This window comes from Zootoca vivipara, chromosome 6, assembly GCF_965207765.1.
Source record: "Zootoca vivipara chromosome 6, rZooViv2.hap1.1, whole genome shotgun sequence".
Lineage (NCBI taxonomy): Eukaryota > Metazoa > Chordata > Lepidosauria > Squamata > Lacertidae > Zootoca > Zootoca vivipara.
The window spans coordinates 20954343-20968315 of NC_142589.1; the positions used below are offsets into that span (position 1 = coordinate 20954343).

Consider the following 13973-nt stretch of genomic DNA (forward strand, 5'->3'; position numbering starts at 1 on the left):
GAAATGCCAGCAGGGACAGAACTGAACAGGCAGCCTGTTGGAGGATGTGTCACAGCTCTCATGCAGCAACTGAGCAGGTTCCTGCTTCTCAAAAGCCAGCCTGGCCTCTGAATGCCGTGTAACCTGAAACAAAGCCTCTTAAACTGTGGTGAAAGTACACACAGGGAGGTTGTGGGAAATGCAGGGAGTGCTCAGCTTGAGTGCTTTCGCTCCTCTGCTTAACCTGTTGCATCTGAAGGCAGCCGTAGAAAACAACTTCTGGAAAAAGGCTGGGAAAGAGCCCCTTCTCCTTGACATCTTGTTTCCCCTCTTGTAAGAGCATTTTTAAATATTTCATGCAGTTCCCACTTGCAGTCTATTGTCTAAGGCAGGCGTCCCCAAACTTTGGCCCTCCAGATGTTTTGGACTACAATTCCCATCTTCCCCGACCACTGGTCCTGTTAGCTAGGGATCATGGGAGTTGTAGGCCAAAACATCTGGAGGGCCGCAGTTTGGGGATGCCTGGTCTAAGGGTCCGGGAGCGGTTTTCCACCTTCTGAGTAGTTATTGTGAACAAGGCTTCAGACTGTGCATCAAAACCCAGACTGCCACTTCCAAAAGTCCACAGCGGTGCATTTGACTGTAACCTCATTCTGACATCCCTGCTCTGGCTGAGTTGTGTCAGCTGCTTACATCCCAGTCACATGCAGGCATCGTGGTTGTAGGATGCTGCAAGTAGGACCAAATGAAGTATGTTCCACCTCTTCACTTACTTTTACTCGTCTGCTGCTTTCCCACTTTTTAAAAAATAAGGTGAACTCCAAAAGTTTCTTGCATAAACGGCCCACAAACTAAAGCAAGATAAAACTTGCACTATTTTTTTTTAAAAAAATGGCAACAAGTAGCACACAGTCGATAAAACAAATGGATAAACAGCAATCAGTAAAACAAACAAATCAATGAGGGTAAAGTTAAGTTAAATGCCATTGAAGAAGAAGAAGAATAGTCATAAATGCCGTTGAAGATGCTCTTTGCCACCGATCTATTATTTGACACAGGGTCACCTGGAGAATAACTGGGGGTAGGATAGTATTAGAGACCACTCATTGTGTGCAAACTGCTGTTTCTATATAATTAAGTCTTTCAGCAGAAGTAGACCACTATTAATCCCATTTTGCAGAGGAGGCAGTTGAAACCATGGGGGTATGCCTTTCTCCAGATTTCACCCAGAGAGACCTGGCTAAGTTTCTCTTGCACCCCAGGTCCAGTGGGCTGTACCAACTCCAGACAACATAGGAAGTCGCCTTATACTTGGTCACAACACTGGTCCATCTAACTTAGCCTTGTTGACACTGTATGGTGGCAACTCTCCAAACTCTCTTTCAGGCAGGGTTCCTCCCCACCCCCGCCCTGCCTTACTTGGAGATTGAACCTGGTAAGCTTTACATCAGGCTTCCTCAACCCCAGCCCTCCAGATGTTTTTGGCCTACAACTCCCATGATCCCTAGCTAGCAGGACCAGTGGTCAGGGATGATGGGAATTGTAGTCTCAAAACATCTGGAGGGCCGAGGTTGAGGAAGCCTGTTCTACATGGAATGCTACACCATTTCCCCATCTTTATATCCACAGGCTATATTTAAAAAGAGAGAAAGAGCAAGGGCTGTGCACGAGGTCCGGCCAAATCCCAGATCACAGACAGCTTTGGGATGACCTGGGATTCGACCGGATTGGGTCGAGGCAGCCCATGGGTTGGCTTAGGTCCACCCAGAGGGATCGGGGGCTGTTAAAAGAGGGGGCAGCAAGGTGGGATAGGGAGTACAAGAGCCTGTCTGCATCTCCGTCTCCTCCCCCCCCCCCCCCGCTTTTGCTGTTTAATTAGGTTTTTTTTAGGGGCTACTCTGAAGCATGGGCCCCAAAACAGATCTGCGCAGCTCTAGAGAATACCCTCCACCTTTCCTTTTGTCTCATCCTTTCAACCTCTTGGCTATTTTCTGTTCCTTTCATGTGGTCTTGTTCTTCTCTGTTTTGACAGAGCATAAACCTGTTTGGTTCTCCTTTTTTCTGTTTTCATTTTTTCCCTTTCTTTCACTGTTCTCATTCCACTTCCCCTGTGGTTTCATTCCTATATCTTTCTTGTTTAGACCAACTGGAGGATCCAGCCGGCGGTAGCGCGGGCATGTAGGACCCTTCGGTAAACCTGATGGTAAGTGCACTCACTCGTGTGCTTCTATCAGGCGCCTAACAGGCTTTGGGGCGTAGCAGCCACAAAACATCGGGCAGGTGGGAATTGCTATTCCGTGCACGGGAGGCAACAGCATTGCCTTCTGCAGCTACAACACAGAAGTTTTCAACCATGTCGTAGTAACTGGTGTAGAATGCCGAGGACCAAAGTTCCATTAGCCATGAGTTCCCTCTTCAAAGAGCGAGGGAAACTGAAAAACCTGAGTGACTTGTTTTGACATAAGTTGCTTGTGACTCTCCGTGTTAAGCTGAAAAAATAATGCCTCATTCTAGCTCATCTGGTAAATACGCAAAGGGGGTTCTCCTCCCCCCCAACTTTCCTATCGGGTGTCAGGATTGCCAAACTAAGGATGTTGATTTGTCTGCCTGTTGTGTCATTTATTTAAATAGCTTTATTCCCCACCTTTTCTGTCCTCACCTGTGACGTGTGAGAGACAATTTGGTGCAGTTGTTAGAATGTCTGAACGAAACTTGATAGACCAAGGTACAAATAAATCCTCACTCAGCCCTGAAGCTCACTGGGCGAGCTTGGGCCAGTCACACTTTCTGCCTAATCTACTTTGCAGGACAGTTGCAAGGATAAAATTGGGAGGGGGAGAACCATGCCTGCCACCTCGAACTCCTTGGAGGAAAAGTGGGATATAAAAGTAGTAGTAATAAATGAAAACGGCACTTGGAAGTTTGCTGATAGTCAAGAGTTAAAAATGGAATGCCAATAAGTAATTAAAATAAATGCTGCACAGCAAGTAAAAATGGCCGCCACATAGATATGAATACTATCTGCTCCTAAAACATGCTGGAATAGCAGTTTTTACCTGGTGTTCTGAATGCCAGCAGAGGGGGGGCAGACAAACTTCCAATATAAAGGGAGATCACCTGGTTGAGAAGACTGTCTTTTTCTTCTTCTTTTACTCAGCTGAAGCTATAACGGGTAGGACATAAAGTAGGGCCTCTATTGAAAATCTGGGGGTGGGGGGAGGACAGGTAAAATTGCCGAGGATGAGATAGTCCTTTATCAGTATCCATAGCACCCGCCGATGAATTCCTCTGGGTGGTTTACAGACTCATTACCAATAGAAAATACAGTAAGTAGTGTAAACTCAGTAACCCAACTACATAAACCAGCACACACACAAAAACCAAGCTAGGCCAACATAAACGCAAGCTGCATTAAAATCAATACAAAACTAGTGTTAAACCCAACAAGTGGGGCTGGGGGAGTGCAAGAATTTTACAAAGAACCAAAATGATATAACTAGTATGAACTAAAAGGTCTGGGAGAATAAAGATGACATAGTTTTTGCCTAAGAGGAGGCTGATAAACATGTAGAAAAGATTGCATGGTTTGGAGAGAGAGGTTTTCTTCCTCATAATCCTAGGAACCTGAGCTCATCTGATGAAGCAGCTCTTCTGCATGCTGTGATTTTATTCATTACTAGGAGATGTCTAAATGCAGCTGCTGGGATCCTGCAGTTAGGAGACTCTCAGCATAGCTCACGGTCCATTTTCCACCGTTCTTGGCCCTGTCATACTTTTCCAGTGGTTTGTAAACTCCAGCGGCCTTCCTCTAGACTCTCCAAAGGTTGAAGTAGAAATAATCCAAATTCCATTAAGTGTAAGTTGCCAAAGCGGAGTGCAGAATGTTCTGACTTGTGCAGCTTATTTCTTTTCTTAAAAAAATAAAATAAAATACAATATTTATATATTTCAAAAAAAATTACAACACTTTCCAAATTACAATCAAATAACTTTGGAGTCTCCCGCCCCCAGTGCTTTCCTCAATTTTCCAATTAACACTGCATATTATAATTATTCTATGCCTTATTTTCTCCACACTGTTTTCAGATATAAATTTTACTGCTGTTCTTATTCTAAAGCTACTTGCCTTTTAACATGTTTACATTTTTTTTAACAATCTGCAAACAATTTCCATCCTCCTTAAATTTTCTCTCGTCTTGATCTCGTAATTTTGCTAGCTAAACTTGCCATTTCGGCACATTCCATCAGTCTGGCTTGTGCGTTTCAACATTTTTACAGTATTGTTGCTTTCAGATCAGAGACTTTGAAGAACCTTTTGGGTGCAGTATTTTAGGCTATCAGGGTCCAAAGGGGCAGAATCCTAGAGAAATCAGGGGATATTTTTGGCTGGGAGAAAAAGATTTGGCGGGTCTCACGTTACTTCTCTGCGAAACACAGAAAAAGGTTGTGCAAACCAGTTTGAAAAGGGATGGAAGTTGCTGAAGCAGTGGACACTGAAAAGCTTTGGACGTTTCCGTTTGCTCCTAGGACTCTGATCCAGTGGATCTAAAATTACATTTGCTCTCAAGTTGTCATCCTGGCTGTTTTTAGTAAGCAGGAGCAGCTGCACGCTGAATCGCCTCTTCCAGGGTAATTCCGTGTTAAGGTCATTCAGGTCTGATTCCAGAGCGAGTGTTTGCAGCTAGAAGCCTCATTAGGAGACTTTTAGGTGAGCCACTTATCTCTGGTATTGTTTCATTTCCAAGCCTATTTATTTATCCAACTGCTCTTCAAAGGAACTCCCAAGTTGCATGTGCCATTTCCCTTCCCACCCGATTATAGCCTTACAACTGTCCTGCGAGGTAGGTCTAGCCCAAGAGATGTGGAGAACCAGATGTCGTTGGACTCCAGCTCCCATCAGCCTCAGCGAACATGGCCAGTGGGCATTGTTGATGGGTCCAATAACATGAACTCAGCTCCCGGTCTTCACATTAGATTTCACTGCAGTGATTTGTTCGTGAGGCTATTACGGGCAAATCAAATACAGAAACTTGGGAAAGCAGACCCAGCAGCAAAGTAGGCAGTGCAGAATGAATGGTGATGAAGGAAAGGAAGCAGCTCAGTGATCAGTATTATAAAACAACATAAGCATATGAGAGAGCATCTCGGAGGAAGTTCAAGATGGGTTTGTGAGAGTCGCTGAGAAGAGAATCAGGCTTCCCATCAGTAAACAGGGAGCAGAGCAGCAATTACGTGGAGTTACTTGCATGCCCAGTATTAGCCCACATTTGACCTATGAGAAGTATACAGGCAGAAGGGAGAGAGATTATCAAACCTGCTTTTGGTGGCTGAGTCTCCAATTGGATTTTTCTTTGTCATGGGTAGCTAAATAAAATTGTGCAGTGATCCACCAACCCTGCTCTTTCCAGACATGGGGAAAAGGTGAGCTAAGTTCCTAATTTTTCACCGGGGTTGTGCTTCCACATGCCTCCAAAACTCACCACAGCATCTAGGACATAGCCCCCTTCAGACCCTGAAGGAGGGCAGAGGCTCACCTGCATGTGACACTGGGCGCATATATATATATATATATATATATATATATATATATATATATATATATATACACACACACACACACATACATACACACACACACACACACACACACACACACACACACACACACAACAAAGTATTCCATAAAAGCAAAAACTGGGGAGATGATTTACCAAAAATAAGTGGCTGTCCCTTGTAAACAGAAAGAGTGTGTGTGTGTGTGTGTGTTGGTGAAATTTACATCGAGTTCATGCCATTAGCTGTGTTGCATCCTAAATTAGTCTTGAAAAATATGCAGTCATTATTTTATTTTATTTTATTTTTTTTAAAAAAAAGATAGGTCAGAATTCTAAACGGGCTTATGTGTGCTGCTGATCTTGTTTCAGTTGAACGTGAAAAGATTATAATAGGAAAGAGCTGAAATTGTAAGCAAAACCCCCCAATATTTTGCATTTCACCTGCGCACAAAATTGTAAATCCTTACGATAGTTCTGTAAGGTGGGTGATGGTTATTTCCCCCTGTTTTTCCCATGTTAGACACTACAAACGTCTGTGCATGCCGGGATCCATGAGTAGCCTGCTGTTTTGCTCTACTTATACTAGAGCTTTTAGTGTGTTTTTTCTTTTACGCTGTATTTTATTGTTTTGTGTGTGTGTTAGTTAAGCAATATCTCCAGAAATTTGAAAACCAATTTGGTCACCCTAAACATATAATTTATATGGGGTTCTTAGCACCATATCACCTTAAACAAAATTTATAGTAGTAATAGTGCTAGGTGATGGAGGTGTGACCATCATGGCTGACTTTTTAAACAAGTATTGGGGTGCCCACAGACCAAAGATTTGGGGGGACATTTGTTAAGTTAACCTATTGATCCTTAATTTGATCTCATGCTGTGCCCTAGTTATTTTGTTAAGTGATAATAATAGAGGAAGATATCCCAAGTGGTAGCAAAGCAGTGTGCAGCTCATTAACTGTACTCTAGTTGTAACTGGGTGTGAAGAATGTGTGGGTCTTCAGAGCTCCGAGTAAAATACCGGTAAGAGTTGGCAAAATTTTGGAAACTGGCAGAAAAGTCTAAGCCAAGAAGGTATATCTGCTTAAGAGAAGGTGGCTAGATAACAAGTAGTTAAATTATACAAACTCACTGGCTTTCTTTTATATTTGTGACTGAAAGATTTAATCTAGAGAGATTTGGCAAGGTTTTTGTGTTGAGAAGAAGTGGGTTATTGGAATAAGATAGTATTCTTAAATGTGGTGCTAGTGGAATAATTTCTCTTGCTGCAGCAAAAAGAGCAATTAATCTTTTGGCACCTTAATAACAAATCTATTAAAAACAGAGCTTTTTGTGATGGTACTCATTGGTACAGAGTAACAACACCTCTTTCTTACCCCATTAGCAGCCATTTTCTGCTGGCACAGTCAATGCTTTTATTGAGATGAGTTTCAGCACCACGTCCCCCCCCCCCCGCCGCCCCGAAAAAAGAAGAACCCCCAAACTGAATGTAGCATAATAAATTTTGTGGACAGCAGGCCACTTCATCAAGTGCATGATCAAGCATCTGCTGACATGTATGGCACAAAAGCTTATGCCATAATAGATGTGTTAGTCTTTAAGACTCCCTCTTGTGATTCTGATAGAATTACTTTCTTGTTCATTTCTGTATGCATGGATACAATATTTATAACGTACTTGATATTAGTTTCAGAATTAAAAGTAACCAATATTGAAATTAAAAGAATGTTTAAAAAGAGAGGAACATGCAGTGATCCGAAGACCTTAATGCTTTTGCTATATTTGAATGTACTTTCTGTAAACACCAACTTCATTTGGATAGCTGTTTGGATGGCACACATAATCAAGATGGATGTATTTATTGTATCTTAAATTTTAAATGCTTTATTGTTCATTTTCCATATATATACAACACATAATTTTCTTCATTTCATTCAGTCCAATAAGAATGTCTATGTTCACAAAAAAATGCATACAAATTCAATTATGCGTTTTCTACACAAACTTATGACTTCCCATCCTCTCCGTATTTCTTTTATAATAAACAACTCTAATTTATCATTACTATATTGTAAAAATTCTCTTTTCTATTCCGATATCATTTTCTTTCATATACATTATTTACAGAAATCATTCAAAGGCAACTACTGTACTTAGATTACAACTACTTTTCAAATAAATTTTGAAATTATTCCATTCTAAAATGAACTCTTGTCTGGGCTCGTCTCTGATTTTTTTGGAAAGAGAGGCTCATTCCGCGTATTCTGTCAGTTTGAGTAACCATTCAGCTCTGGAAGGTTTGTCATTTTTCCAATATGGAAAGCTGGATGTATTTATTGTGTTGTGAATTTTAGCTGGTTTTGGGCTGTGGGGTTTTTGGTTCCCCACCCTTTTTTTCTTCTCCTATACTTTTGTTTTTCTTTGTTAAATTTGCAGTGAAAAGAGAGAGATAAACACTGCCTCTCAATTGTTTTTGGAGATGTTGCCTTTAAAAGAAGTCAAAGCACTGAAAACAAATTGTCACGTCTTTTTTCTTTTCTTCTCCACCCTCTTTTTCTTTTTTCTTTAAGGGAAGAAAAAATCCCAGGAGGCTAAAAACAAAGGAAAGAACGCAGCCGATAAAAAGCAGAAAACTGTTTTGGATTCAACTTCTGCCGACATGAGGGAGCCTAAGGAAGGTAAGAGTGTGTCTGTATGTGCACATAAAAATGAGAGAAGGTCCTTCCAGACTATCTGTTTATTGAGCATTCATTCCAATTTGCTTGTAGGGAGGTTAGATGACTGTTGCATCAAAGCCAAGTATTATTCCACACTTTCCAGGTCATTTTTCCTCAAAAAGTCCAACCTTTAGGGGAAGGGGGGTTCGTTGCACAAGAGTTCCAAAGCAACTTTAATGATGCAGCCTGAATTTGCTGGCATTGAATCCCACTGGAAAATACCAAAAGCCTGGAAGCGCCCAGAGTTAATTTCAGCCCCTCCTTCTAATAGCAATCCTCTTGTGATTGCCACTAAGATTCTAGCCAAGTGGGGCCATTTAGAATCAGTAAAGGTAAAGGACCCCTGGGTGGTTAAGTCCAGTCAAAGGCGATTATGGGGTGCTGATAAAATCTAGCAGTAGCGGATTGGCTGGATTGATCCAGGGAGTCATTAGTGCCTTGCTACAGGAGACAGTTATGCCTGTTTCCTTGAAAGAGATGGTGGTAAGCCCCTCCCCTCAGAAGACATTAAACGAAAAGAACCTAAAGGAGCAACTTCCCCAGTATCAATCATCTTTGGCCCTACAATCAGCAGGGGAGGCCCTTTTGATTGTTCTGCCTCTGGCTGCTGCCCATGGCAGGGCCTTCTCATTGGTGGTTCCCCATTGTTGGAATGCCCTCCCTGTTGAGGTATGTCTGTCTCCTCCGTGTCTGTCTCAGGGGAAGTCTTAAAACACATTCGGTTCATAATTTTTTGAAAAAATATTCTTTTTCTTATTAGTGTTGTTTTACAGTTTGATGTTTGCCACACTCGGCACCTTTGGGAGAAGGGGACATGATAGAAATTTAATAAATAATAGTAATAGATGATAATAGAAGTGAGCGTTGCACTTGGGCTGGAAAAAAATCCCTGCCCATTTTATAGGATGGAACCTATTTTAAAGCCAGACTTGAAAGCCAAAGGAGAAAATAAATTGAAAATGCATTTGGAAAGGTTCTACACATTTTAATTCCTCCTCCCCAATTTTTATCTTTTACAGGCCATAAACAGGAGGATGAAACTCCCTCTGTTTCAGCAGTGCTGTCCCTGGAGCAGACAGCTGTGATCCAGGAGATGGTAAATCAAGACACACTTCCAAACTTGGTTATCCCCAGTCCGGTCAGTGGGCCCCATCCGGTGCCTGAAGACAAACCGGAAGCAGTAACGTGTGGCTCGAATGTTTTAGAGGAGGAGCCAGAAGAGGATGGGGAGGACCCTGAGGAGGATACAGGGGGGGAGGAAGAAGAGGAGGACGACGAGGACGAAGAGGATGAACCTGAGGAGGAAGAGGAAGATGTCAGCTTCCCTAAAGGAAGTCCTGACATGGAAGCCATGCCCATATGTGAAGACAAGCTGGAATCTGTGGAAGAGCAGAGCAGCATATCTGAAGACTCGCCAGAAAGCTCCCCCAAGAAAAAGGCTGTGGCGAAATTCCCCAAAGCGAGAGACGAATCTAATGGGAATATCCACGGTACGTTCATGTTTCCATGTCAACATTGTGAAAGGAAATTTACCACAAAGCAGGGTCTCGAACGCCATATGCATATCCATATCTCGGCAATCAGTCACGCTTTCAAATGCCGCTATTGCGGCAAAGCTTTCGGCACCCAGATTAACCGGCGGAGGCATGAACGGCGCCATGAGGCCGGACCGAAAAGGAAGCCCTTCCCAGCGCTGTCGGAAGGCAACGCTAAGAACCAAACAATTCCTGAAGATAATATTAAAGATGAAACCAACAGCAGGCAGGACTTAGTAGCTGTGGAAACTGAGAAAGTTTCTCTCGAAATGCCAAATCCTGTTCTCTTTGAAGAGAGCAAGGGACCCAAAGAGCTGCACCCGTGCAAATATTGCAGGAAGGTTTTTGGCACCCATACCAATATGCGAAGGCACCAGCGAAGGGTCCATGAGCGCCATCTCATCCCCAAAGGTGTCAGGAGAAAACCCGAGGAGCCCCAGTTTCCAGCAGAGAAAACCCAGCAGTCCTCAAATGTGTACGTAGCAAGCACAGACCTCGAAGAGGAGGGAGAGGCAGATGATGTGTACATTATGGATGTTTCCAGCAATATATCTGAAAATCTCAATTATTACATTGATGGTAAGATTCAGTCCAACAGTAGCACGAGCAATTGTGAAGTGATAGAGGTGGAATCCAGCTCGACAGAACTCTATGGAGTAAACTGTTTACTGAGTCCAGTGACTGTGGAAATACCCCCAAGTGTAAAGGCTACATCAGTGCACCTAAACGACATACCAAAAGAGTCACCAGTCAGTGGAAGCGCCGAACCCAAAAAGAGGAGGACCGCAAGTCCTCCTCTTCTGCCTAAGATAAAAACTGAAGTGGATCCGGAACCCATCACATCATTGTGTTCTTTGACTATTCCTCTTACTATATCAGCAGCCGATAACTTGCCTTTCCCCAAAGAGAAAAGTATTTATTTATCATCAAAGCTGAAACAGCTTCTCCAGACACAGGATGGGAGTACGGTAGCGCCATCTCCCCCATCGTCGTCGTCGTCCTCAACCGAAATCCCCAAACTGGGACTCACAGCTACATCTTCGCCTCTTCTGCCCGCCGCCTCCAGCAGGTTCAAACGAAGGACCAGTTCCCCTCCCAGTTCACCGCAACACAGTCCAGCTCTACGAGACTTTGGCAAAGCAGGTGAGGGGAAACCTGTTTGGAATGATGCGACTCTGGGCTCAAAGATTGCCAAGCTAGAGAGTCATAGCAATTCTCCTGTATGGAGTTTGTCTGGGAGAGAAGAAAAAGAGGCAATGAGCCCTCTTTGCTTGGAAGAGTATAAAGTATCGAAGGACTGGACGCCAAGTCCTCCTTTCGGCAATGTGTGCAACCAGCAGCCTTTGGACTTATCCAGTAGCATGAAGCAAAGGTCCAACTGCAAGAACAGGACTCAGGCCCCCTGGGAATCAGTGTTGGATCTCAGTGTCCATAAAAAGGCATGCAGTGACACTGAAGCCAAGGAGAGTAACTCGGCGCCACCAGCATGTAGTGGTGTCAAGAAGAAGCCAACCACATCCATGCTGCAGAAAGTGCTTCTGAATGAATATAACGGGACTGATTCATCTTCTGAAAACCCTGCAGCTGAAACGAACCCAAGCCAGGGTGCTTGCAAAACAGAAGAGCATCCAGAGCCAGAGTCCAGGGCTAGCCTCCCTGTTCCAGAGGTCGAGTCAGGTTCCCTGTGCTCTTCTCCTGAGATACCTTTACTGCCATCATCTACTGCATCTTCAAGTCAGGTGCCGCCTCTCCTGACTCCAACAAACTCTCCTTCCCCTCCACCTTGCCCGCCTATGTTAAAGGTTCCCACTCCTCCACCACCTCTCCTGCCTACTGTTCCCTCTCCGCTCCCAGAGGAGCCCACAAGCATCACTCCAAGTTCATGTCCTTCTCCCTTATCAAATACCACTGCTCAGTCCCCTCTTCCAATCCTTTCCCCTACGGTCTCAACGTCTCCTGTTCCTTCAGTAGGACCTCTTAGTTGTCCTTCCCCTGGACCTCCCAACCTCTCTTCCTCCTCCTCGTCCTTTTCTTCCTCCTCTTCTTCGCCATTGTCATCCTCATCTCCTTCTCCACCTCCACTCTCGGTAGTCTCTTCTGTCCTTTCCCCTGGTGATAACCTGGAAAACTCAGTCCCTATTATCTCTTTTAAGCAGGAAGAGGTAGAGAGTGAGTGTGAAAAGCCAAGGGAAGACCCACACAGTTCCAGCGAAGCTAATACCATCCAGGAGACATTTAATAAGAGCTTTGTGTGCAATGTCTGTGAGTCCCCTTTTCTTTCCATTAAAGATCTCACCAAACATTCATCTGTTCATGCTGAAGAATGGCCCTTCAAATGTGAGTTCTGTGTCCAACTCTTCCGAGAGAAAACAGATTTGTCAGAACACCGCTTCTTGCTCCATGGCGTTGAGAACATCTTTGTGTGCTCCGTCTGCAAGAAAGAATTTGCTTTTCTATGCAATTTGCAGCAGCACCAGCGGGACCTCCACCCGGACAAAGAGTGCACACACCACGAGTTTGAAAGCGGGACTCTCCGGCCGCAGAACTTCACAGATCCCAGTAAGGCTAAGACCGAACACATGCAGCTCCTGCCTGAAGACTCCTCAGAACCTGCTAAGGAGGAAGAAGAGGAAGAGCTGAATGACTCCTCGGAAGAGCTTTATACAACTATCAAAATAATGGCTTCTGGGGTCAAGTCAAAAGATCCAGATGTCCGCATGGGCCTCAATCAGCACTACCCAAGTTTTAAGCCCCCTCCATTCCAGTATCACCACCGCAATCCTAACGGGATTGGAACCACTGCCACAAATTTCACAACCCACAATATCCCACAGACCTTCACCACTGCCATTCGCTGCACAAAGTGTGGGAAAAGTGTAGACAACATGCCTGAATTGCACAAGCATATCTTGGCTTGCGCTTCTGCCAGCGACAAAAAACGGTATACACCGAAGAAGAACCCCGTGCCGTTAAAACAGACCGTTCGCCCTAAGAATGGTGTCATCCTCCCCAGCCCCACGAGCAACGCGTTCAGGCGTGTGGGCCAGCCTAAGAAGCTCAACTTTAGCGTCGAGGTGGGCCGGATGTCTTCTAACAAGCTCAAAATCAGTGCATTAAAGAAGAAAAACCAGCTTGTCCAGAAAGCCATTTTGCAAAAGAAGAAATCTCAGCAGAAGGCAGAGTTGAGGAACAGCACAGCGGAGCCCAGCGCTCACATCTGCCCTTATTGCAACCGGGAATTCACCTACATTGGGAGTCTGAACAAGCATGCTTCCTACAGCTGTCCCAAAAAGCCTATTTCCCCTTCCTCTAAGAAGAACTCTAAAAAGAAAAGCGGGGCATCCTCTTCCAGTGGTGATAAAGCTAGCAATCGGCGGCGGACAGCAGACGCCGAGATAAAAATGCAAAGCACGCAGGCTCACCTAGGCAAGACGCGAGCCCGGAGCTCCGGGCCCCTGCCACTGCCGCTGCCATCTGCATCCTTCAAACTGAAACAAAACATCAAATTTGTGCTGCCCGGTAGATCCAAAAAGCCGAGCAGCTTGTCGGCAGCAAGGAACGCCAGCCCCATAAGAATGGCCAAGATGATTCCAGGAGAGGGCAAGAAAGTGAAAGGGGTGGCCAAGAGCAGCCCTCCCGGGCTCTCGAGCAAAGCATCCCGCAAGTTGCATGTCAGGATACAGAGGAGCAAAGTGGCCTTGGCTAGCAAGTCAGCTGTGGCAAACAAGAAAAAGGCGGACAGATTCAGCATGAAGTCGAGAGAAAGGGTTGGCGGCCCCGTCACCCGGAGTGTGCAGCAGGCAAGCAGCTCCGATGCCCCAGAGAGCAGCAAGAGGGAAGAAACCAGCACACGGCAAGAGCTGAAAGATTTCAGGTGAGTTTCTCTGCTGTGGTGGATCTTGCCGTTGTCAAGCACACTTGAGATGGCGTAAACCCCGCTGTATCCAGTGGCGCTTTAAGGAATGCTTTAGATTGCACTAAGAAACAGTCCCTTTGGGCTTTAAAACAGTGTTGGAGACCTCTAGCCCTCTGGCTATTGTTGGATTCCGGTTCCCATCAGCTCCAGCCAGCGGAGCCAGGGATGATGGGAGTTGTAGTCTCTAGCAACAGATGAGCTTGATAGTACTGCAACGTGCTTCACATGGAGCTGGTGCTTTGAAATGCTTTTGGGGAAACTGGCTTGTTAT

The 13973-nt window shown here is 44.7% G+C and overlaps 1 protein-coding gene across 5 annotated transcripts in view; it reads left to right on the forward strand.

Moving 5' to 3' along the window:
• PRDM2 (PR/SET domain 2) overlaps nucleotides 1–13973 on the forward strand; it is a 50027-nt gene that overhangs the window by 34298 nt on the left and 1756 nt on the right. For 3 of the 5 annotated variants that reach the window (XM_035117914.3, XM_035117916.3, XM_088671734.1), the window contains 2 exons: nucleotides 8105–8212; nucleotides 9271–13660. In XM_035117914.3, coding sequence (XP_034973805.2) covers nucleotides 8105–8212; nucleotides 9271–13660 — 4498 coding nt within the window. Of the gene's footprint in view, nucleotides 1–2134; nucleotides 2183–8104; nucleotides 8213–9270; nucleotides 13665–13973 lie in introns of those variants that run through there. The other 2 variants (XM_035117917.3, XM_088671733.1) reach the window with 2 other exon arrangements.